Genomic DNA, 26,632 nt, shown 5'->3' with positions numbered 1-26,632 from the left:
GAAGTTGATGAATTACATTCCTAGCCAACGAGCTGCTTTTTAAATTGAAAATTATAACTAATGGATCAAATTAATCTTTTTCAAAGGAAAATAATTCATAACAACTTTAAATGTACATTCACAGAAAAACAGTATCAAAATTAAGCAAAAGGAAGACATAAAACAGTAATGAAAAGAAATGAGACAAGCCCTTATGGAAGTGTTGAAGCAACTGCCTCAGCATCTGACAGAACAAACAAAATAAAGGAATCCAATGAGAACATGACTTGAAGAGCACACCAAGGACAGGTGACAGAGAGGACAAGAGTAGAATTCCCATATGAAATCTGGACACAAAGAAATACTTGAAAATACTACCCATCCACCACACTGACAGCGAGTTCCAAGAGTAGAAAGATAACAACACCCTAGAGCATGTGCCCTGGCTATGCCAGAGTTCAGGGACAAAGAGATAAACAAAACCACATGTCTGGAAATTAAGACACACTTCCAAGTAAGTATGACTCAAACAAAACTTTATAATGCCAATTTGAACATATCTTGGACTGAATGGTTCAAATATCATACATTACAACATACAGCAACTCATAAAGGGAAATTTGCAGTCCCAAAACAACATCCCAGAAGACAGTTTCATTCAACTCACAGATAAGAGCTAGGCTAGGCCAATGTGGTAGTTTGAATTTAACTGGGCCCCATAGTCTAATAAGGAGTGGAACTAGTAAGAAGGGTGGCTTTGTTGGAGTAGGCTAACCTTGTAACATGGAGGAAATGTGTCACTGTGGGGGTGGGCTTTGAGATTTCCTATGCTCAGCATACCATCCAGGGTCTCTGTGGAGTTCCTGCTGCCTGCAAGATGTAGGACTCTCAGCTACTATTCCAGCACCATGACTGCCATGCTTCTCATTATAATGATAATGAACTGAACCTCTGAAATTGCAAGCCACCACCTCAATTAAATATTTTCCTTTATAAGAGTTGCCGTGATCATGGTGTCTCTTCACAGCAATAAAACCCTGAGACAACCAAACACCTCTAATCCCACATTGTTTAACAGTTACCTCTGAGACTGAAACATTCCCTCCTGAGGAGATGCTCTTTCTTTCTTTCTTTCTTTTTTTTTTTCTTCTTTTTTTTTTTTTTTTTGAATTTTTCGAGACAGGGTTTCTCCGTAGCTTTTGGTTCCTGTCCTGGAACTAGCTCTTGTAGACCAGGCTGGCCTCGAACTCACAGAGATCCGCCTGCCTCTGTCTCCCGAGTGCTGGGATTAAAGGCGTGCACCACCACCGCCCGGCTGAGGAGATGCTCTTTCAAAAGAAAAGTAAACAACTCAAAATAGCTTCAGGAAGTCCCTGAAACTGAGCAGATTCACTACACCCATCCCTGCAGATTAAGTGAAACTGATCTGAACAGAATACCTTTAATCCAGTTGAGCTGCCAAGAAGACTCCAGAAATTTAGCTGCAAAGCCAAGTCAAGCTGCAAAGATGACTCTCAGAGCAGAGCAGGTACCTGGAAGAGGTTTAGCCCAGAGTCACTAGGAAAGGAGACTCTCCAACTGTTGAGCTGCCTGCAGGCTGTGCAGTGTTCTGCAGGTTTCCCAGCTTTGGTGAGGTTTGGTGCCCAGGCTGGGGTGGGCCTTGGGGATGTAGCTCTTGAATCATCTCACCCACAGTCCTACAAGCAACTCCATAAAACTTGCTGGCTCACCAAGTTGGACTTTGGTATCCATATTTTGGTCTGCCATAGGATTCCTATCTGGGGTAAGTAGGTGTGGGTTGTGTCTCTCTGAGGAAAGTTTTGTCACACAACAACCCAGCACTGGGGTTGGGGCAGAGACAGGATCCACAAACGTTGCCAAAACAAAGCAAACCACAGAGCTCCAGGTTCAGTGAAAGAACCTGTCTCAGAAGAGTAAGGTGGAGAAGACGCCCAACACCTAGTCTAGCTCTGCATTCGCAGGCCGGGCTATGAGGGCTCACACACACATACATGATGGCAGAAGGGCTAGGGATGCCCCTTCATTAGTAGAATGCTTACCTAGCCTTCATAGAGCACTGCATGAACTGGACGTAGCTGTGAACCCCTGTAATCCCAGCATAAAGCAGGAAGATTAGAAATTCAAGTCATCCTCAACCACATAGAGAGTTCAAGGCCAACCTGGAACTCAGAAATCCTATCTTTCAAACAAACAAAGAAAAGGAAGCAGAGGAGGAGAGAGAAGGAGAAACAACAGAAAGAAAAGAAATCAAAACATAGAAACAAAAATCTTACAAAAATCAAGACTAGTGCCGGGCGATGGCGGCGCACGCCTTTAATCCCAGCACTCGGGAGGCAGAGGCAGGCGGATCTCTGTGAGTTCGAGACCAGCCTGATCTACAGAGCTAGTTCCAGGACAGGCTCCAAAACCACAGAGAAACCCTGTCTCGAAAAACAAAAAACAAAAAACAAAAAAAAACAAAAAAAAAACAAAAAAAAAAAGAAAGAAAGAAAGAAAGAAAGAAAGAAAATTAAGACTAGTAAAGAATTAAACAGAAAACAAGTCCCTGGAACTGAAAGTGTGGCTCGGTGACCCGTGCTGGGGGCTTGGGCAGGAGGGGGCTTCTGGAACCTGAAAGAGTATCATGTTAAATATATGAACCCTGTGCTACGTGTGACATCAGCGGTCTTCAGCACAGACTCTCTTCCGCTGGTCCCTTATGCATTCTTATTGCAGTCCTGAACCTCCTATCAGTGTCTCTCAAGTCTCCTTTTTTACTCCTCTGCCATGTTTAAAGGAGACCCCCAAACAGTGGGGGCTTCCTTCCAGTTCCCAGATTAGGCACAAACTACACCCAAACACCTGTTTTCCTTTATTAAGCAGGAAAGGAAAGTTAACATGGCTGCTTTCTGACTCAGACAACAGCAGCAAATGGCGTTGCAGGAATCATTTTGAAGAGAAGGGGAGGTCTGTTAGAATGGGCTAGGATGTGGTGGTAGAGGAGCTAGGGGACAGGGGAGAAGGGGAGGGGGACAAAGTAAAGTGGGAAGGGGTATCTGTCCCAGAAGGACAAAGAACTGCCTATGGATATAGGGGAGACAGACATGGCACATAGCAAATGGTGGTTTATAAAGGTAAAGGGGCAACCCCTGTGTAAGGATGAGGTGTTTAATTTTGATTGGGGATGTTATAATTAGGTGAACCAATGGGGGCTTTTGATGGTTGCACTTCGGTAGTCAGCCCCAGGAGGAGGAAAAGACCAAACAAGAAGCTAGTCCTTGGTGACTAGCTTTAGGGATGTAGTCTAGCCGACTGTGAGCCATAGCGGGAGTGGAAAAGCAGGGCCAGAGTCACGCTGGCCGCACTCAGGCTGTCCAGAGTCCCTTCAGCGTTAGCCTCCTTCTGGCACATTTTGGAGGCTCTGCAAATTTGATTCTATCACTTGCCAATTTATTTTCTGGATTCTGAGCTTGTGGGAACTGCTGTGAAGCTTGTGTTTCAAATACGTTATTCTAGAAAGGGGTTTGGGTTTGCTTTTGGTCAGGGCTCAGGGCACCACTGAGAGTAAATAAGCCCAGAGGGAGGCTTCTCAGGACGCAGCTTGGGAAGGGGACATCTGAGGCAGGAGGTGATGGGAAGAGTTCTCCCACCCTAGCGCCGAGGCCTGCATTCTCCGTCATGCCTGCATCTCTGGCGAGCTTCGTTTGTAGCATGGCCTTATTAGGATGCTATGTTCTACTCTGCTCGGACTTCCTGTCTTTAACCAGCTTTCATGTGTCTCCTGACTGGGTGTACAGCCACTAAAATAGACACCCAACAGATGCCCCTCCTGGTACAGCCAGTGGCTTCTGTACTTGTTACTCCCTGTTCCTTTCGCTTTTTAGGATCCTTTTATTTCTTGACAGATTACCTATTTAATTTAAACTTGGGGGTTCAAAGTTGGTTTTGTTTTTATTTTTATCCAGCCTAAGTTTTCTGAGAAAATTTGTTGGGCTACCTGCCCATCAGACAGTCCTTAGACTCTCTCTCTCTCTCTGACACACACACACACACACACACACACACACACACACACACACTCAGTACCACATTGCTAGGAGGAGGAAATTCACATCCTGTCCTGATGAGTCACAACGTGATGTAAGACACAAAGATAACAGAAGATACACATATAATACTCTCGGACACTTGTCTATGCTAACACTTGAAAAATTAGGACCTTACTGGAAATACATAGCTTATATAGCTTTCTTCTCTTACTTGAGGCTAGCCCTCAAAAGTGCTAGAGGGTGCTATAGACTGCTGGGGAGAGCTGTCATCAATATTACTTAGCAAGCAACACTGAGCAGTCTGGCCTGATTGTACTTGCTGCAAGTGGCAAGTCTGTTGGTTGAGGGTAATAAAAATACTTTTTATTGGATCTGAGGCCATGCAACCGGATTCATGTCAACTTATGATGGAGGAAGGGCATTGGTTAAATAAAAAGAAACTGCTTGGCTCTCATTGGTTAGAGATAGGTGGGAGGAGTAAACAGAACAGAACGCTGGGAGGAAGAGGAAGTGAGCTCAGACGCCTGAGAGAGATGCCATGCCCCGCTCCCGGGCAGACACACGCCATGACAGACACACGCCATGAAGCTCCGACCCAGGATGAACTAGGCTAGAATCTTCCCGGTAAGACCGGTTCTCACAAATTATTAGAGATGGGTTGGTCAGGATATCAGAATTAGCCAGTAAGGGCTAGAGCTAAAGGGCCAAGCAGTATTTAAATGAATACAGTTTGTGTGTTGTTATTTCGGGCATAAGCTAGCCAGGCAGCCGGGGTGCTGGGGACGCAGCTCCGCCGCCCCTAATTATTACAAACTTATTCAGAAGCCTGGGGCTGGGGAAGCCATAGGCCCTCGTGCTACAGTTTTCTAAGAAAGTATGCCTGTCTGTAGATTAGAGCTGCTGTCAGCTTTACTCAGAGAAACTTCTTGCAGTGGCCATAATAAATGCGGAAAGTCACACCTGGTTAGCGATAAGAATGATGGCTCACCTACAGCACCCCCTTGAAGGCTCAGGCAGCATGGAAGGGCAAAGAACCTGAAAGCTGAGGGGAGGGGGAGAGGGAGTGGTTGGCGCAGACATCTGGACCCCATCGCTCTTACACTGTTTATCTCACAGCCCTTGCCATTGCTGGCGCAAGACTGGGCCTGCCAGCATCCTGTCATAGAGAGAGAAGTACTCTGGTATGTAGTGTATGGTTGCTGCAAGAGAGAGACATTTTCTTGAATGGTGTAGTAGCCATTGTTAAGCTGCCCATGTTTGTGTGAACAAACCCTTGCTCATGTCCCTGTAAACGACCCTAATAAAACTGAGTCACAAAAAAAGAAATGAAAGTAGAAGCTAAGAGGCTGGTAAACAGGAAGAGCAAGAGATAGGAGTGTGTGTGTGGGGGGGGGCATTATGATCAAAATACATAACATACACAACGAAAATGTCACAATGGGACCCACTATTATGTATAATTTATAATACAGACCACCTTAAAAATATCGTGGGGACTGGAGAGATGGCTCACCAGTTAAGAGAATTTGCTGTTCTTCTAAAGGACCTGTGTTCAATTATTAGCACTGCTGTCCAGCCACTCACAACGACTAATTCCAGTTTGAGGGAATCCAAGCGCCTCTCCTCTGGTCTCTGCTGGTGCCTGCACACACGGCATACAATCACCAGACACACATCCACACAAAACCAAAGTATTTCTAAGTTCCATAATGTAACTTACTTGTGATTTTGTTTTTTAAGTGCTAGATACTTTTTCTTTTTGATTTATTTTTAACTATATAAACATATGTGTGTGTGTGTGCACTGAGTGCAGTGTATGGAGGGCAAAAGAGGGTAGAGGACCCCACAAAGCTAGAGTCACAAGTTGTTGTGAGCTGCCCAACCTGAGTGCTGAGAACCACACTCAGGTCTTCTGGAAGAGCAGGAAAGATCTTAAGCACGGAGTCATCTTGCAGCCATTAGATGTGTCTAAAGCACTCAGCACACCACTGAAATCCACACAAATACACGTCCTACTTGTCTTCACTCTAATGGCATGATCTAAATTCACTCAAAACAGAGAGAGGTAGACTGGTAAATGAATGGGACTAATAACTTTATCCACAAAGTTTTCCAATTATTTAAAGGCTTTTTAAACCATATTTTCAATTACACATCCATACTTCATATTCAAAATCTCCTGAATAAGGAATGTGGTTCTAAGCACTCTCGTGTTGGAGAATATTATTTGAAGGTGTGTGACTTTTCTTTATGTTGCATTTGTTTAACTCTGTAAAGCTGTGGTTCTTTGCCTACCTAAAACACCTGATGATCCTAATAAAGAGATGAAGGGCCAATAGCAAAGTAGGAGCAAGGACAGGCAGGGCTAGCAGGCAGAGTATTGATGGAAGGCCAAATCTGAGAGGAGAAGAAAACAAGGAGAGGAGGTCATCAGGGGCCAGCCACCCAGCCAGTCGCGGAGTAAGAAGGAAAGTAAGACATACTTTCTCACATAAGAAGTGAGAAAGATAAAAGCCCAGAGGTAAAAGGTTGTTGGGACAATTTAAGATAAAAAAAGCTGGCAAGAAACCAGCCAAGGCTGGGCATTCACAGCTAATAAGCCTCCATATGTGTGATTTACTTGGAGCTGGGTGGCGCCCCCCCCCCCCAAAAAAAGCCAAAAGAATAAAACATCACACAACACTCTGACAGGGTGAGCCTTTGCATCCGAGTCAAAGGGTTAACATACCCAGTTCACAAGTGCGCCCTTCAGTCTTGGAAATAACGTGCTCAGTCACTGGAGAGGCCGTTCAGAGTCTGGTAACAGCCCTTCACTTGATGCGTGTATCATTAGTCACTGGAGAGACCTCTGCTGTGTCCCCTCATCAGGGCAGCTGAAGAACCATTCTGCTCTCAGCCCCATCCCCGGGGGAGAGCAGATTTTTAATTTTTAGGACTTCCTTGCTCTTGTTAACTGTTCAGTCAAATCAACATGCAACCGAGGCAAATTTAAAGAAACTTTTTATACCAAAACCATGGTGGGGAGGTGAGGAGGTCATGATCCTGTCACAGAAAGCAGAGGGAACAGAGGAAGATGAGGGGAAGAACAAGGGCAGAGGCTGAGCTGTATGAGAGGCCCAGCCCGGGCAGGCCAGCATGGACCTGCTGTTTCCAGTTCTATACTGGACACTTTACCTATGAAGTGCCCAGTGCAGGCCAGGCGTGACCGCCACTCACCCTCACTCTTCCTGCTCCTGTGGCTATCAATGCATCTTCAGCTTTTTCATCACTGCTGTCTAATAACCTGTTCATGAATTATTTTTCAAATGTGAAGTACTATGCATCAGAGTGTGATATCAGAGTGCTGTCTAATGATAAAACAGCTGGGAGCTGGCCTAGAGACATGTGGGTCTGGATAATTGTATGATCATTTCTTTTTTTAAAGTAACAGAAATAAAACATGAGACATGTTTACTAACAATGAAAGAAAACACTGGCTATATTAAGACAGTACCTTTTTTAAAATGCTATATGCCTATGAGTTTCAAACACTGGTAAACCCTTCAAAATGAAATACTATGGGTTGTGGCCTAGAGTGTGAGGCCCAGGTGCCATCCCAAGCCCTATCAAAAAGGAGCAAACACACAGCAAGGTTTTAGGTAATTTATTCACAGTTCCGGTGTAGTCATGGGATTGATTTAACAGGACATGAGGATGAAATAACCATCTGGCTCAGAAAACTAAACATTCATTGAAAAGAAAACAAAATCAAAACAGAGCAATGATTATTGTAACCCCCAGTCCACAGAAGTATAATTTCAACAGATATCAAAACTTTATTCATGGAAAAACACATTCACCCAGAGAATATTGAAAAGTTAACAAGACCATTACTACACTCACTCTGGAAACTGGTACAGAAAACAAGATAATGCGAGAATTTCCACGCCGTCCTCATCAGCCTTCTGTCCTGGTGTCTTTTACAGCACTCCACTCAAGCTAGTTACACAACACAGCTCCAGTTGCTTAACCACGGACATCACTATTCAAAGCCAATGCCAGCTTCATTATTTGTCACCATCCTGGGTCTGAGGACGTGTTTCGATTCATCAAGCTACAGAGACACTGAAACGCTTAACAATCTTTAAATACAGTGAGAAAGACCAACTTATATGTTAAAACTTCCGAACTTGAGACTAAACAGAATCATGTGAAATCCATCTCCAAGTTTAAAACACTGCTAGTATTCTTGAAGACACAACTCATTAAACATGTGGATGTCATGAACCAAAATGTCTTTACCATTCCCTTCCATTTCTTTGGCCTTCCTAAATTCAATGTGAATTATGAATTCTTTTTCAATAAACACTTTCCAATGAGATTGTGCTTTTTAATTTTTTTTTTAGAAAAATCATACCAGTTATAGTATTTAATAAACAGGTAACCTTAGTTTCTTTTATTGCTATAGAATCCTCATTGTAAAAAAAAGACAAAAGACTGCCCCCCCCCAAAAAAAAAAAAACCTGAAAGTGTGTTTGTTAAAGTTCAGCTGGTTTCCTTCTCTAAAGAGTGACAAAAATGACTTTCAGAGGAATACTACAAGGGACCAAGAACAGGCTCCTTTCCTCCCTCCTCAGAACTACTCAGGTAAGGGCCCTGGATTCAAAGGGAGACAACCGTGTTACCTCAGAAACCACCCAGGACACAGAATAACAGCCTCCTGCACAGTACCTGAAGCATCCCTCTGAGGAGCGGGGACACACAGTGGCTTATCTCAGCATATTATTAACTGCGGCTCTTTATCGTACCATAGACCCATGTATCGTGGACAGACCGGGACAGCTGCTTACGAAGATGCTCCAGAACGCGGAGCACTGTTTAAGTAAACAAACCCTTTCACAGCATTTAACACCTCAGTTCAGCTCCATCTCTCCACTCTTCCACCTGTGTCTTCACAAGAAACAGACCCACCAGGGACGTCAGAACCGCTCTGAAGGTATAGCTCTGCTGCCCAGCACACAGCTGCTCACAGCTGGGGTTCAGACACAGCTGCAGACAGCCACAAACTACGAGTGAGTACTGCACTTTCTGTAGCCTTTTCACTCCTATGGCATAGGTGATTATTTTTTTTAAAGTTGACTTCAAAGTAACCATTAACTGAGTCCTCCACAGTCCTCCCTGCCTAGCAAGGGCTCCCAGGAAAGGCTGTATGTGTGAACTTAAACTTTAAACACACTACAAGAAAGAACTTTTATAGAAAGCCTCCCTTTTGCAGGATATTCTGTTTTGAAAAATTAGATTTCCATGTCCTATATTATACTAATTTTAACTGGGCCAACTCATTCACTCACTCAGAGGCTTGCCTCACTAAAATATCAGGGTGTTAAGAACTAACTTAATAAAAGAATTTAAAATCACTACATTAACCAGGGTAGAAAGCAAAATGGGATAGGGAAGAGAATAATATTTGTTTAGAAAATACTTCATTTGGGCTTTTGACTGGTTTTTAGGATTTATCCTGGTTTGGAGTGTGTATGGAAGGGAGACTGGTGAATGGGTTCAGAGCCAGAGCCAGACAGAAGAATTAAGTTCCGATATTCCATTACGTAGAGGGTGATTAGTAAAACTGAGCTGTATAATTCAAAACAGCTCCAAGAGGACTCTGGATCAGTAACTGAGGTGATAGATGACCTAAGACTACTGTGGTGATCATTTCACAATGTCTTAGTGTACCAACATCACCCAGTACTCCAGAGCAACACATGAAAAAAGACAACGAAACACATACAACTATGAGTAGCCATGCTATTATGTCAAACACAAGAAATGACATGATACACATGCTAGACAAACATGAAATCTTGGAAATAATTAGAACAGATAAACATAACTAAAGCAGCTACATGGGGTAGAAACTGTGACCCTGTCTTACGTTTTTAAAAAATCAGGTTTCCAGTCTCTATCAATGGAAGTGAAACCTTCCAAAGTTACATAAACTCTGTCTTCAACCCACCTTCACAAGAAGCCTACACTTCTGGCATAGCATGAACTGCTTAACATCAAGTTCAAACACAAAGAGTGAGCTACCAACTCCACCACTGCACTTCCACAATAACGGTGAAAGCTTTTGAAAGAAATGGACCTAACTGAATATAACCACCTTCCTACAGCCACATGATCTGACCCAAATAATTCTATGAAGAAATTATTCCACACATTTATAGGGTGTCAAACTAATGTTCTACTTTAAATACTTTATCCCAATTGTCGACCTCCATTTCTGACACTATCAGCATGAAGGCATGTCAATATCACTTCTTCATACTGCATTCATTCCTAAACAGGACTCAAGACAATACAAAGGAAAAAACATCTAGAAAGCAACCCTAAATCATGTCACTCCACAGTGGAAAGTATGTGAAGTTCTAAGCCTCATCTACCACATACACTGAAGATCAAATGACCAGTGCAAATCTCACAAGTTATCAAGAAGAACCTCCAAACTGCCACAAGGGGATGCTTTCTGCAGCAAGGCAGGGAAGGGACTTGGGACAAAGCTGAAGAGAGAACTGAACATGCCAATACCAATCTGAGATGCTCGACACCAACTCTGCTGTGATGTCAAAGGAGACAGGGTGTCATTCAACAATATTATTTTTTTAAATTAAGCTCTACAGTTTCAAGGCAATGCAAACAACTCTGAGGAGGTAAAGAAACAAGGAGTAGGATGCCCAGGTCCTATATTCAAACATCTAGCCACATTGTTGGGGTCTAAAGTAGTTCAGATCAGAGAGCTACACAACTCCACATGGTGTTTTATTCGAGCATGGAGGACACAATGTACCGCACACTGCCCACATGCTCCCTCTACCTAGAGATGACAGCCATGTTTAGACCAATTTAACTGAACTTAGGTTTTTTTAGGTGAACAGTTTGATTTACAAACAAAATATAGACAAGCTTCAAAATAAACCACAGCATCTTCAACTTATAAATCATGTAGCAAAGCCTTCAGCAGGTACTAGCACACACTGGCTTTTGACTTTGAGTATTCCAATGAAATGCATTGGTCTTTTATCAATCTGACTGAATCAAGGCATGGGAAAACAACAATCATCTCAAAAACTCAACAAACCTCATGATTGAAGTGGAGGACCCAGAAATTCATTATCCAGTTCTTTATACAACACTACAGCTAAAATCTCTCTGACTTCAGGTTCAATTTAAATTCTATTAATCAAACGCCCCCATGTATTATTGAAAATGAGGCAATTGCACAAAATCATTAATTGAGAGGGATAATTATAACTGATATATAAATAAGAATTTACTAAAAAGGCTTTCAGGAGGCAACAGTTTAAATCAAAAATTTAAATACAAAAGGTGTCTCATGTTGCTTAACTTTCGTAAGTTTCAGATGCCTTTTATTCTACAGTTACAGATTTGGCAAGATTCCGTGGGAAATCAACCTGCAAAAAAGAGAATTATATTAAGAAATATAATCATATAATTAATTTATCTTATAAAATAACTGAAAAACAATAGAGGAAGGTGCTAATATATAGTGGGAGAGCTACCTCAGTCCCTCTACGGAGGCAGACCTCACAGGGAGCCCTGGAAACACGACAGAATATTTTGGTTCCCACAATAGCAAGAGGACTAAGAATGCTGCAAGTCCTGCAGCCCTCACTGTGGGAGAGATCCAAACAACACAGACTTGTCCCACCCCAAAATGCCAATCACAGCCTGGAGTAAACACCAAGGCTTCTTCAAATCCTATAGGGAAGAAGAAAGCAATGTAAACTACGGACTGGGCTGTGCGAAGACACAGGTGCAGCATCTTCAAGAGCTACTGTGAAAGCTGGGAAGGCTGGTGAAACACAACAAGCAAAGGTCTTGCTGCCAAACCTGAATTCACTCCTTAGGACCCACAGAGTGGAAGGAGAGAACCAGTTCTTACCAGTTGTCCCCTGACCCTCACCCATGAACTGTGACATGTATATACACTAAATAAATAAATATCTAAAAACAAAACAAAAAAAGTTGGGACTAACTATATCAAGATGTACCCTAGAGTTCAAAAGCCACCCCGGAGTTCTACAGAGGCGGTCACTCACATCGTAGCCTCTCAGCACAGCCAGATGGAAAGCCAGCAGCTGCAAGGGGATCACACTGAGAATGCCCTGCAAGCAGTCTACTGAGTGGGGCACCTTGATTGTCCTTTTTGTGTTCTTAATGGTCTCGGTATCCTCCTTATCACAGATCACGACTGGGCGCCCCTGGGAAGAAAACCACATGCAGACACAATCATGAGAAGTACATGCTAGGCAACAAGTGAGCATGTGCTCCATACTGCAAGATACACAGACTCGCTCTGACTGCTCATGTAGATGGGCACGAACAGCTTTTGTGGAACTCAGTAGATTTTTGTCAAAAATTTACACAAGAAAGAAACGCCAAGCTTAGTACTTTGAATATAGGTTCGCCTTCCTTTGAAGTTCAATTCCAGTACACTGTGTTGAGGGAGAAATATCTCTGGAATAAGCCAACTGATGGTGGGAGAATGTGAGGCACAGCATTCATGATGTTAATGTAAACTCTACACATTATAGTTTCTTTTGAAGGAAATACTTCATCATGTTAAAGTAAAATGAAAACATTGTGTTAACTGACAGAAGAAAGAATCCGGAGACTAGGGCCTAGTTCTGGTTTAGATCTTATATTATGAGAGCTGATAATGAGCGAGAGGATGGTCAGGAACCATCAAAAGCTAAGCCTCTGGCTCCCTATACATAAACAGCACAGCAAAGAAGTTGGCAAGCAAGCATGGTTTGCGGTCATCTCCCAGGCCTGGTCTGGTACAGTTAGCATAAATTCACCTATGCTTTGGTAACCCTGCTCACAGAGCTCCAGGCTATTATCACAGCGCTTGACCTACCTGCCGTGCAACCACTTGCTGTAGCGCATTCTGACACTTGGCATAAGTGTGGTCTCGCATGATGATCATGATGACAGGCATCAACTTGTCCACCAAGGCCAGAGGGCCATGCTTTAGCTCACCAGCAAGGATGCCTTCAGAGTGCATGTAAGTAATCTCCTTGATTTTCTAGAATTAAAGAACCAGGTAAGTCTTTAGTTCATTTTTCAAAATTCTACTTTTAAGGAAATATTACACAAAGCATCTGAGATGGTTAGGTCTACTAGAAAATATTAAAGACTACTACTGATCTGTCCCTAGAGCTAACAACAGATCATCACTTCCAAAACACCAACAACCACAGTGCTGAAGTTCTACAAAGAGTATTCTTAAGGATTCAGACTATCAACATCAGTCATGCTGTGCCTTATAACTCATTTCAACTTCTTATCTAATGAACCTTAAGTCAATTGTTCATATTTCAATTGCATGTATACCCAACTTAAGATGCTAACCCCTAGTACCCATGTAAACACTTCTCTTGGCTTTCACTTTTGAATTAAGTTTTACAGCATCTTCTTAAGGCAAACAAACCACAATATATAAACAGAGGCATTTTAAACATTTTGCCCATTTCAATTCATTTGTTTTACAAGTATGTGGGGAGTCAGCAAGATAAGGATGCTTGCCACCAAGCCTGACAACCTGAGTTTGATGTCCAGGATTCAAATGGTTGGAAGAAAACTGACTCCAGCTTGAGCTGTCCCGATTCCCACACATGTACTGAAGCATACCACCTCCCACCCATGCATGTGCTCACACACACGAGCGCACACACACACACACGAGCGCGCACACACACACACACGAGCGCGCACACACACACACGAGTGCGCACACACACGAGTGCGCACACACACACGAGTGCACACACACACACGAGCGCACACACACACACACGAGCGCGCACACACACACACAAGTGCACACACACACACGAGTGCACACACACACACAAAACTAAATGAATGACAAGGCACAGTGATATTTTGAATGCCTGGCTCTCTGTTTGTTAAATCCCTAGTACTGCAGAATAAATAAAAGTACACGTTCCCACCGGGTGGTGGTGGCACACACCTTTAATCCCAGCACTTGGGAGGCAGAGGCAGGTGGATCTCTGTGAGTTTAAGACCAGCCTGGTCTACAAAACGAGTTCCAGGACAGCTAGGACTGTTAGACAGAGAAACCTTGTTCCGAAAAACCAAAAAGTGTATGTGCCCTGTCCCTAAGTCTTTAGGAGTAAAATCAATTTAAGTGAGAAAACGCACCAGGGCTCCTTCGAGACACGTAGCGTAATGATAGCCTCGTCCCATTATCAGGACTGACTTCTGGTGGTATAGTTCTGTTGCCAGCTTCTGAATTTCATCATCCATGCTCAGCACTTCCTTAATCAAGTCTGTTAAGATAAAGATTAGCCCAGCCTATGAAAAAGGAGCAATACATAGATAAAGTAACAATGCAATACTGGAAGCAAACAGCAAAGACCAGTACTTCCTCTCTGTGGCATCAGCATGGAATTCTCTTAACATGGAGGCAAAAACAGAAAGACCTTCTAACTATGCAACTACAAACCACAGCACCAGGAGTAAGATGAGAACTTCATTCATTGTTCAGTCCCTTCCACATCAAACATATAGAAAATAAAATAAAGAGCCTTAGTTTAGACTTCCAGATAGGGTGGTGGGCCAAAAGCTGCCTCCTGTGATAGTCAGGGAGAAAAGTTAGAATTAAAAAAAAAAAAAAAAAAAAAGACTCAAAGGGTCAAAGATGTAGTTCAACTGGTAGAGTTAGAGTGTGCTTGCCTACAATGGACACAGGGTCAAGCCCCATAACTGCATACAACTGGGCATAGTGGATAATACCTGTAGAAGCAGGAGAATCAAGAGTTCAAGGTCATTCTCCCCTACATACTAAGTTAAACTCCACCTGGGATACAAGAGACCTGGTCTCAAAAAAAGATCAGAAAAGCCACCAGGCAAAAAGTAACCAAATGGAGCATAGCTCTAGACCTATGGCTCCCTTACTGGGAGAAGGGAAACAGAAGTTTCATCCAAAAGGTAAGCCACACAGCCTGAAAAAGAGATGAGAAGTCCCACCCACAGGACAAACTACAGCCCTCAAAGCCTCAAGTTAGGTACTGGTCTGCAGACAGTGCATCCTCCAGCAATGGGGTTCCTTCTGTCATTTTATGACTCTGTGGTCAGACACAAGCTTAGAAAGAAACCTACTTCTTAAAACTAAGCTAATCAGAGCTGGATAAATAGCTTATTGGCTAAGAACACCGACTGCTCTTCTAGAGGACCCAGGTTCAAATCCAAGCACCCACACTGCGGCTCACAACTATCTATAACTCCAGTTCCAGGGGATCCGATGTTCTCTTCTGGCCTCTACAGGAACCTGCATGCATGTGGTGCACAGATATACACTGCAGGCAAAATACCTATACACATAATAAAATAATTAAATTTAAAAACTGCACTACTCTAGGCCCAAGACAGTCTCAAGTCAGAAGCTAAAGCTCAACCTGCACACACCAGTGGGAGACAGCTGGAGAGGGAAGGAAGAGACAGACTCTGACATGCCAAAAAAGTCCAGGCAGCAGGAGGCTCAGTCCAGGCAGTGAAGTATGTGGGAAGGTAGCACTGCTCTAGGTACCTAGAAATAACTCTGGAGCAGACAGGCCTGAGCCAGCTCTCTGCTGGTCACTGCTGTGAGGGCAGGAACGCTGAAGCTCTACAACAGTGGTTCTCAACCTGGGGGTCAAAGGACCCTTTCACAGCAGAAAACACAGATATTTGTTTTGTGATTCGTAACAGCAGAAAAATTACAGTTAAGAAATAGAAACAAAAATAATCTTAGGGTTGGGGTCACCACAACACGAGGAACTGTATTACGGGGTCACAGTATTAGGAGGGTTGAGAACTACTGCTCAAGCAGAACATAAAAAGTACCAAAGAGCCGGGCGGTGGTGGCGCACGCCTTTAATCCCAGCACTCGGGAGGCAGAGGCAGGCGGATCTCTGTGAGTTCGAGGCCAGCCTGGGCTACAAGAGCCAGGACAGGAACCAAAAACTACAGAGAAACCCGGTCTCAAAAATTCAAAAAAAAAAAAAGTACCAAAGATTCCAACTATTCAGAGCCATCCTAAGCAGAAAGGGTAATGCAGGAGGCTTCCCAACACCCAACTGTACTCTGCTTAGTCCTAGGACACTGCGTAGATGAAGACTATAAGTGACCGACATAAACTCAATATGCAGACCAACAGAAGAGAGGACCAGGGACAGACCACAAGGGAGCAGCCACCGTTTCTGACAAAAATGTTGAGAAAAGTCACCTCTGAAGAAAAATTATGTCTTCAATATACAAACATGGGTACTGACATATAAAAAAAGTTAGATTCATTATTTTTCACCCTGAAGAAAAACCAAAACTTAAAATTCCTGGAGAAAAACATATTGTGAAAATACTTCAAGACACTAGCACAGGCAAAGACAAGGACTTCCACAACGGGACTCCCACCAAGACAGGAAATGATCACAAGAATTGTCAAGTAGGACTTCATGGAATTCAAGTTTCCGCAGTTTTGCGCAGTGCAGTATGGCAGCCAACCAAGTGTAACCTGAGTGCGATTATTGCTAACTAAGAAGCTTCTGCACAGCAAAGGGAATGATTAACAAGGTGAAGAGCCAGTCTCTAAGATGGAATCTTTGCCAATTGTGCTTCAACAGATTAATATTTATAGTCTATAAAGCAATCCAGGGCTGGGGATGTGGTTCTGGTGGTAGAGATGCTTGCCTAACATGTACCAAGCCCTGGGCTCATCCCCAGCATCACATGAACCAGGCAGGACACCACACCTGTCATTTCATCACTTGGAGAAGAAGTGGGAGGATTAGAAGCTCAAGGTCATCCTCAGCTAAATGGTTACTGTTTGAGGCCAATCTCAGCTATGTGAGACCCTGCCTCAAAAACAAAACACCAAAAAAGAAAGAAACCTATTATTTTCGATGCTAAGAAAAATTATATTTTAAAACACCTCTAAAATATGAGTGTCTTCATACCTGGCAGCCGCTTTAATCCAAGCATGATCTCTTTACGCCTCTCTTGCATGGAGATCCTGTCATCACACATCATGAGGGCAAACATCACAAGGGACACAAACTGGCTGGTGTAAGCCTAAAACACCAAAGAAAACAAAAATTAATTCCAGGTGCATTTTAAGAACCTGGAAATTTTAACAAAAAGATTTAAATTAAATCCCAATTCTTCATAGTATACACTGTTCATCTTTTTTTTTTTTTTAAAGCTGGACACGCCCGGGTTCCACGCTTTCTTCCTGCACCAACTTCGTCAGGCTAGTGCCTATGTCCTTCTTTTTCTTTTTTTAAGATTTATTTATTTATTATGTATACAGTATTCTTGGTATTCTGTCTGCAGGCCAGAAGAGGGCACCAGATCTCATTACAGATGGTTGTGAGCCACCATGTGGTTGCTGGGAATTGAACTCAGGACCTCTGCTTAACCACTGAGCCATCTCTCCAGTCCCCACACTGTTCATCTTTTAAAAGCAACACTGTTGCTGCTGGCCTGGCTTAGCATCTACCTCTATTTTTAATCACAAAGCACTTAGGTATCTCAGACCTACATAAAATACTAGTGCTTATGAACCTCCTCACACCCCTCAGAAGGAAGGGAAAAAGAGACTGATAATCTGAATGTGCCTAACCACAGTGAGGAGAAAGGACAGAGCTCCTGGCACTAAGAGATCTGTGGATAGCTATAAAATGCCCCACCCCCGCTCCTTAATTTTTGCCTACTGGCATTTCCTCGTTTTCACTTTTTTTTTTTCTTTTCCTTTTAAAGATAGGGTCATACTCCATACCCTGGGTTAGTTTCAAAGTAATTCTCCTGCCCCAGTCTCCCAAGTGCACAAAGTACAGGTGTGAGCTACCACACTTAGCTCATTCTCACTTTGCGCTTGAGTTACAGGAAGAGGGCACCCTGGGGTGAGATTTACCTACGTGTGTGCATGTGGAGGCCTAAGGCCAACCATAGGGATTCCTCAGGAGCTGCCCCCTGTGCATTTTTCACTGAGACAGTCTCTCACTGGGACCTAGGGCTCACTGATTATGCTGCACTGGTAATCAAGCCCTAGCAATCCACCCGTCTCCATTTCCCCTTGATAAACGCAAACTAGCAGGCACAGCTGCTTACTAGGTGCCGGAAACTTAACACTGTCCAGACAGAGGTATCCCACACAGGTCCTCATTCTTACTTTTTTAACAAACAAAAAACAACCAAAAGTTAAAGGAAAATCTAAATAAGTGAGTAAAAATTAAGCATCTGCAAACCTATGATAACATATTGGTATTTATAACTTACATTTACTTGTGAGTGTGTGTGTATAGGTCAGAGGACAACCTCTAGAAGTCAGTTCTCTCCTTCTATGGGGTCCACAGGGTAAAACTGAAGTTGTCAGGCTTGGCAGCAAGCAACTTCATTCACTTAGCTACCTTGCTGGCCCTAGTTTTTCTTTATTATGTATAAAAAATATATTTTCAATAAAAGAAAGTTATTAAGCACACATAGTGGCACACACCCATAATCCCAAAACTTGGAAGGCAGAACCCAAGGAATAAAAAAAAACCAAGACCCTCCTTAGCGACAGAACAAGCTTGAGGCCAGCCTGAGATACATGAACTCCTATCTCAAAAAACATTCAATTAAAAAATAAGCATAGGCCGGGCGGTGGTGGCGCACACCTTTATTCCCAGCACTCGGGAGGCAGAGGCAGGCGGATCTTTGTGAGTTCGAGGCCAACCTGGTCTACAAGAGCTAGTTCCAGGACAGGCTCCAAAGCCACAGAGAAACCCTGTCTCGAAAAACCAAAAAAAAAAAAAAAAAAAATTGTCAGAGAGTCAAAACTATCTTTTAGACAAATGACTACCATCTTAACCTTTTCCAAACGTTTATTTATTTGGAGCTGGTGGTTCATGTGCTTGTCCTGACAGGCATGTGAAAGCCAGAGGACAATCTATGGGAGTCAGTTCTTTCCTTTCACCACGTGGGAGTTTTCTCCCTTTGTTGCCAAGCTGATCTCAAACCTAAGGGCTCGAGTAATCCCCAACAGGTGCACACCACCACAAGAACCTGTCAGTCATAGCTTCAGTCCAAAGAAACTAAGATTACTTTTCATGTGTGTTAGCTAATAATATTCACTCTTTTGACAAATTTATTGTTCTTTGTCTGTTTTTCTTTTTCTCTTACTTTTGTGGTTGTTTTGAGACAGGATTCCTTTGTGTGGCCCCAGATGTCCCAGCACTCTGTGTAGACCAGGTAAGCCTTAAATTCAGAGATCCACCTGCCTCCACCTCCATGCTGATTAAAGGCATGTGCCATATGCCTGGAGGACTCAATATTATTTCAAAGAAAGCTTTTGTGCTTTAGGCCTTGGAAACTTTTTCTTAATTTTCATTGCTAAATTGTTAGGTATATTGTGCTGTGCACAGGTCTTTATTCAGGAAGTTATTACGGTTTTACACACCCAGTTTCTAGCATTCTTCCCTGAGTCAATTCCTAAGTGCTTATGCTCCTGTCATGCTGAGGAGACACCTCAGCCAAACTATTATGTGAGACCCTGCCACTTCTGCTGGACACCTTTGGCCTCCACAGCCACCTGTCCCCATTTCATCCTCCCAGCAGATTGGAACCACATACACGCTGAAGTATGAATGGAGCCTATGTTCTGAATTCTAAGTGTCAGCTTTCCCTTGTCACTATGGATATGTCTTTCAATGAAGAGAAAATCACTAACAGGATCTTGGTCCCCTAAGATATGAAGCTGCTCCAAATCCAACTTGATCTAGCAACAAGCACTCAGTCTAGCCGCTCCAGTCCACCACTAATGTCACGCTACCAATGAGTGTGTCCCAGCCACCATAGTTTTCATTTCATCTGTGCATACCAAGAAACTCAATATGATAAAAATAAGCTACACCTCACATTTTCAACCTACTAAGGTCTGAAAAAAAAATTACCCAGAAAATGTTGGCTGAACTTTCCAACTTGACTTTCTTCTTATTAAGTTCAAAACAAAATTACTTAGGCACATTAAAACAAAACAAAACAAAAAAAACCCAAAAAACAAAAAAACCCTAAGTTAGCAGTGTGGTAAAATTTTAAACACCTGCAATAACAAGAACTACAAATTCTGCACACTGGCACCATCAATTCCGAAAGAAACACCAAATTATCATTGGTCTGATACTATGTGAAAGTCAGTAACAGTCTTTTAAACCAACTATCTTCTCAGGTAGAGTTGGAAACTTGTACACAGGCTCATCACTGAGCAGTGATGGGGAGCAACTTCTGTGATTACTTAAAACATACAAACTCACTTCCCATTCAGAAACTGCTGTAATGAAATAACCCAGAACCTACCTTATAGAACACCAAGCCAAGAATATCTAAGACAGCTGAAAACAAAATTACTTTAGAATCCAGGAAGAATGAAGCTGTATTACATTAATAAATAATTAATAAATAAATAAGCTGCCATAATTATTAAAAGATTTTAATGAAGATATTTTTATTTATTAAAATATTTATTCAGAGGGGGAAAGGGGTGCATACCACAGGACACGTGTGGAGGTCAGAAAACAACTTAGAGGGAGTCAGTTCTCTCCCTCCCCTATACAGGTTCTAGGGATCAAACTCAAATCGTCAGGCTTGGCTCATGTTGGTGGTGGACACCTTTACCTGCTAAGCCATCTTGTCAATACTCACTATTACTAAAGCTGACACTTTTAAAAGACATTGCATACTTTAAAAGACACTTGCTTTCTTATCCAAGATGTAAGCACTAGGGAACGGAGTGAAGGGTACATGGGGCATCTCTACTGGGGCTACTACTAGGGTACCAGTACATGTGCTAAAGGCTTGGTCCTCAGGGTGGTCCTCCTGAAAGATTACAGACCTCCTCCTTTTGGTAGGAGCTGATGTCTAGTAATGGATCCTTTGGTTATCTAAGAAAAAGTCCTTGAAGAAGTTTGTGGGCCCTCTGACTCTCAGATTATCTCTGCTTCCTGGCTCACTCCCTACTCCATGACTGACTGCCTAACCAGAGCTACAAAACAACGATGCTGCCTAATTTCAGACTGGGACCTCCAGAGCTATGAACAAAAGAAACCTTTTTCTTTTCATGTTAGTTGCCTCAGCTATTGTTATGATAATGTGAGGCTGACTGATAACACAACTTTGTAACTCCTATAAATCTGAATATTTCAAATTTTAAGAAATTAAAAGGATTTGCTCTTAGAGAAAAACTGTTGATACTAACAACAACGTGAACAAGCTTCAAAGGCTTCATGCTAAGTGAAAGCCAATTATAGAAGACATGTTCTCATAAAATTCCTATTGATGAGAACTATCTGGAAAATGACACAATATTTAGTAAGAGAAAGCAGTAGATTTGAGCATGAAGCCAGAGGTTAGGAGTGGGCACGGACTGGCAAGAGCACAAAGGAATAACTGCTGTTCTGTGAACACAGTCTCCTAAAACTGTGTGGGGACAGCCGCACAACCAAGTAAGTTTACCACATGGCAGTGCAAGCTGCACCTTCCTAAAACTGCAGAAAAGACTCATGGTGGAATCCAGGCGGTGGGTAAATGGGTGTTAAGTCATTATAACTGCTACATGCATGAAAACCTTCATAATAAAACGATGGAGAAATTCAAGCTCTCATGAATAAAGGATCAAGAATACTTTGTAAAGTACATCCCCTACAACTCAATCATCTGTCTCTCCACACATGCTGAAGTGCGGTGGTTCACGTGCTGTGGACAGGACTGTGTGCCCATCCCTGATCAGAGCTGTCTGGACTCTGCTACAAACAGCTCGTTATTCACTCCCCCACAGGATGGCCCTAAGCACAAGCAACTCACATGTTTTAATCACCATATGGAGAAAATTCACATTTCAACTATGTGTAAATTATAGTAATGTCAAGACTCTCAAAACAAAAACAAAATATCCAGAGTTTTTAACTAAGAATCACAAATTTTCCACAAAAGTTTTCCATGAGATTTAAGGATTAAAGCCTAAACCACTGAAACATATCAATCAACAAAAAATATTAAACTTAAGCAGAAAAACAGGTAAGCTGAAATTTCAAAAATCCTAAGTAACATTTTGTATTTTATATACTTATACAACTTACAAAAAGTTGTATATCTCAACTACAGATAGTAGTTTTACACACCTTTAAAACCAAGGTATTTTGAAACTCCTACAGATGCAATATTTAAAAAGAAATGAATACTATCCTGTCATTTCTGCTTTTGAAGCTTTATGTATATATCTTATTGCTCTGTGTGGGGAAGGGAGATATTGCACTGTGAGTGTGCATCCATGTATCCATGCGCGAACATTGGGGAGCAGGCCGCAGGTACCCTGTTCTACCACTCTGACTTAATCAAACACAGCTGGTCACTGAACCTGGAGCTAAGCTGGCAGCTAACAACCTCCAGGATCCTCCTGTCTCCACACACCCAAAGGTCATAGGCAGACATAATCAGGCTTTTTACATGGGTGCTGAGGATTTGAACTCAGGCCTTAAGCTTGTACAAGACAGGATTTCTCTATATAGCTTTGGAACCTGTCCTGGCACTTACTCTGTAGACCAGGCTGTCCTTGAACCCACAGAGATCCGTCTGCCTGCGCCTCCAGAGTGATGGTTTTTGGGTTTTTTTTTTTGGTTTTTCGAGACAGGGTTTCTCTGTGGTTTTGGAGCCTGTCCTGGGACTAGCTCTTATAGACCAGGCTGGTCTCGAACTCACAAAGATCCGCCTGCCTCTGCCTCCCGAGTGCTGGGATTAAAGGCGTGCACCACCACCGCCCGGCTCACACCAACCATTCTTAAACGACGAACATCTACCCAGCACCCAATTAGCTTTACTTTTAATTGTCAGTTTTACAAAGTATATTCCTTGTTACGGTTTTTCAAAAGTAGTGTCATATTCTGACATACTTAAGGAAACCAGGAATACATAAATAAAACATAAAATAAAAACATCAATAATTGTTTGGATTAAACTGTCCATTTCTAATGTACTGCTTTTCTAATCCCAACTACACCAGTAACAGGGTGGTGTATGACTGCTTGGAGTTATTGTACTTGGAGAATAGAGACTGTGCATGACGAACAGGAAAAGCTGGCAGAGATCTTTTCAAAGCAGACCTGGTAAACTCTGTCCTCTGTAAACTCTAAGACTACACCAGGGAAAAGAACACATCAACTGGCCCACAGACCAGCACCCCTCAACAACAGGATGCTTAAGTAACTGCCGTAGAAGAAACCAAGGATTTACCTTTGTACTGGCCACGCCAACCTCAGGACCAGCATTGATATGAACCCCACAATCTGTCTCCCTTGATATAGAACTGCCGACTGTATTTGTGATTCCCACAGTTAGGGCTCCTCTCTCCTTACAGTACCGAAGAGCCATCAGGGTATCAGCTGTCTCACCTGTGTAAAATGGACAAAAGCAACACAGCAGTTTCAGAGTATGCCGCTTCTTACATGAAAAGCTGGCCACACTTTCAACTTATTTGTTTTAAATAAAGCATGAGGCAAGCTCTTATTAAACTTAGAAGATATAGCCAGGCACGGTGCCATGCACCTTTACTCCCAGCACTTGGCTTGAAGAGGCAGTCAAATCACTGAGTGGAGGCCATCCTGGCCTACCTAGTGAGTTCAGGTCAACAAAGGCTACATAGTGAGACCCTGTCTCAAATAACAACAAAAACCATACATTTACAAGACATAGGCTTTCTAGGATCTCTTTTGTTTCTCATCTGAAAATTAAGCTCTTTAAGCTGTATGTATAAATGGTGTTCGTTTTTACTGAATCATAAAGAATATTAGTATGACTGAAGTCAATCTGTACTTACCAGGTCATTGAAATACCAGTTTAAACATTAGTTCTTAAAAGATTTGATAGAATTATTAGGAAAATTGACTTATAGTGACTTTTTTTCCCCTTAAAGTCTAAAATGAACATACCTGATTGACTAATGAAAAAGCAAACATCATCTCGAAAGACTGGAGTGTTTCTATCCAAGAAGTCACTAGCAAGCTCCACCATCACCGGCAACTCTGTCAGCTCCTCTAGAACCTGACGGGTCTAGAGAGAAAAGAGAACACAATCTACCTTCAGACATCCTTATTCATTGAACTTCTTTGGTCTTAATGTACAGTTTCTACTTTTGTGTTTATAAAAATAGCATACAGACTAGAGGTATAGTTCAGTGATGAGAACTTGCCTAGCATGCATAAGGCCAACCAACCCCATCACTGCTTCCAACCCCAGCGCTGCCAAAAGAAGAACAAGGCATAAATCTGGAAAACATTAAGTAATACAAATTAAAGGTATTCAACATCCCACTATACAAGAGATAAGCACTGCTAACACTTTAATACAAGTGTTTTAAAACAATCCTATTTTTCAAGACTAGACTCGTCTGGAACTCACTATACAGTTGAAGCTGGCCTCAAATTTGCAGTAAGGTTCCTATCTCAGCCTTCTGAGTGCTGGGATTACAAGGTGTGAGTCATAATTCTAAGCTCCATGCAAACATTCTTATAAGCGGATATATCCACACAAAGGAACATTTTGAGGAAAAAAAGCACTGTTTTGAATGAACTTGTGTGTTATCTCTAACTCTCCAATTCCTGATATTTAAAATTAAAATGTCAATGATACACATATTCCTTCTACTCCAAATGTTAGAAAGTTAGAAACAACAGAACACAAACTTCTAAGCACCAAAATCTCTTAAGTCTTGTAGATGCACAGACACATGGCGGTGCTTTAACGCTGATAACAGACATTCTCGCCCACTAGCCCGTCACCTGTTTCTTCAGGCCAGCCCCGCTCTGCCTGTCTCTAGTCTCATCTCCATGTGTTCCTCCTTTATAGCAATAAAAGCCACAAAGGCTGGTGCAGGAGAGCTGCTTGCAGAGGACCTGAGTTTCTTCGCCAGCACCCAGGACTAGTGGCTCACAACCATTTACGCCTCCAGTTCCAAAGAGGCCTACACCCTCTTCTGGCATCAGCCAGACCTATAAATGTGTCACATATGCATGCTCGGAGGGAGGGAGGGAGGGAGGGAGGGAGGGAGGGAGGGGGAGGGGGAGGGAGAGAGAGAGAGAGAGAGAGAGAGAGAGAGAGAGAGAGAGAGAAACTAAAAGACCCCTGCAAAGTTGTCCATACTCCACAGTTCTGGAACTTTTGCTTGCCCACAAACTGAAAGAGAATTGTTTTGTTGTGCTTGGTTCCACAGTTAATTTAGTTTGGGAGTTTTTTACAACATTGCAGCAACATGATAATAAAAATATTAGAGAAATATGAATGCCAAATATGTGAAAATTAAGTGTTCCTACTTTTAATTACTTTTATGCTGGTGTGCTTTATAATTATTCATAAATCAGATACTGACACTAATAAGCTAAATGTTTTCCTTCAAATAAATGTAAATAAAAAAATTTCCCCTTAGATTACAAATGTATTAGATTGGAATTTTATCTTCAAACAAACAAACCTAACAATCTACCAGATATTAAAAATAAACATAACTCATCAGGCAGTGGTGGCCCACACCTTTATTCCCAGCACTCAGGAGGCAGAGTTTGAGGCCAGCCTGGTCTAAAGACCAGGACAGTCAAGCCTATATAAAGAAACCCTGTCTCAAGAAAAACAAAAATTAGCTCCCACAGAGTAAGAGGTAAATATTTATGTTGCAGCAAATAAAAAATTATTATCATGACCTTTGGAAACCAATCTTAAAGCAAAAACTGAGTGCAAGAGACTTGTGTATGCCAGTGTGTAATCTACACTTATGAAGAAACTACAGTTGAATCTAACTTAAGTGGCCATCATGTCCCAGTTTCTTTACTGACAACCAATGTAAGTCCCCAACACAGGACTTTCCATTTCTAAACACTAATTTAGCAAAGTCTGGGCTGGTGAGATAGGTTAGTAGTTAAGAACATCAGCTGCTCTTGCAGAGGATTCTGGTCCAGTTCCCAGCAGCCACACAGTGATTCACAGACATCAGTAATTCCAGGAGATTCAATGCCCTCTTCTGATCTGCAAGGGCACCAGGCACATCAGTGGTGCACAGACATTCTTGCAAGCAAAACACTCACACACATAAAATAAAACAAATAAATCTAAAATAAACTAAGTCTGGCCGGGCGGTGGTGGCGCACACCTTTAATCCCAGCACTTGGGAGGCAGAGGCAGGCACATCTCTGAGTTTGAGGCCAGCCTGGTCTAGAAGAGCTAGTTCCAGGACAGGAACCAAAAGCTGCGGAGAAACCCTGTCTAGAAAATAAAAAATAAATAAATAAACTAATTCTGTTAAAACGCAGAATTCCTTTCTTTGCAGAAAAGTACCTGTGAAGTAAAGCCTGCTGAGGCTCACAAAAGTCACTGGCCATCTGTCTGAGTCTAGTGGGCAATTCTAAGCAAAATAAACAAACCCCAAAAGCTATATTAAGAGGCTGAGGAAGAAGGATCTTAGATCTGGTGTAGTAGGAGGCTGCTACTCCCAAAGTATATTATTTAAATCACTGCTTGGCCAATTA

At 42.4% G+C, this 26,632-nt stretch overlaps 1 protein-coding gene across 1 annotated transcript in view; it reads right to left on the bottom strand.

Annotated features, from left to right (window-relative positions):
• Window positions 1-7,656: 7,656 nt before the first annotated feature.
• The window catches only part of Gfpt1 (glutamine--fructose-6-phosphate transaminase 1), a 57,543-nt gene continuing 38,567 nt past the window's right edge, over window positions 7,657-26,632 (bottom strand). The window contains exons 13-19 of the mRNA XM_041632266.1: window positions 24,047-24,167; window positions 23,352-23,509; window positions 17,045-17,159; window positions 14,253-14,380; window positions 12,946-13,113; window positions 12,125-12,286; window positions 7,657-11,476 (exon numbers count right to left, since the gene is read on the bottom strand). Coding sequence (XP_041488200.1) covers window positions 11,432-11,476; window positions 12,125-12,286; window positions 12,946-13,113; window positions 14,253-14,380; window positions 17,045-17,159; window positions 23,352-23,509; window positions 24,047-24,167 — 897 coding nt within the window. The 3' untranslated portion in view covers window positions 7,657-11,431. The remainder of the gene's footprint in view (window positions 11,477-12,124; window positions 12,287-12,945; window positions 13,114-14,252; window positions 14,381-17,044; window positions 17,160-23,351; window positions 23,510-24,046; window positions 24,168-26,632) is intronic.

The sequence above is a fragment of the Microtus oregoni genome, unplaced genomic scaffold, assembly GCF_018167655.1.
Source record: "Microtus oregoni isolate MIOR12 unplaced genomic scaffold, Mior012 000002F_ref0000024, whole genome shotgun sequence".
NCBI classification, from domain to species: Eukaryota; Metazoa; Chordata; class Mammalia; order Rodentia; family Cricetidae; genus Microtus; species Microtus oregoni.
This window is presented reverse-complemented; position numbering and strand designations above follow the sequence as displayed.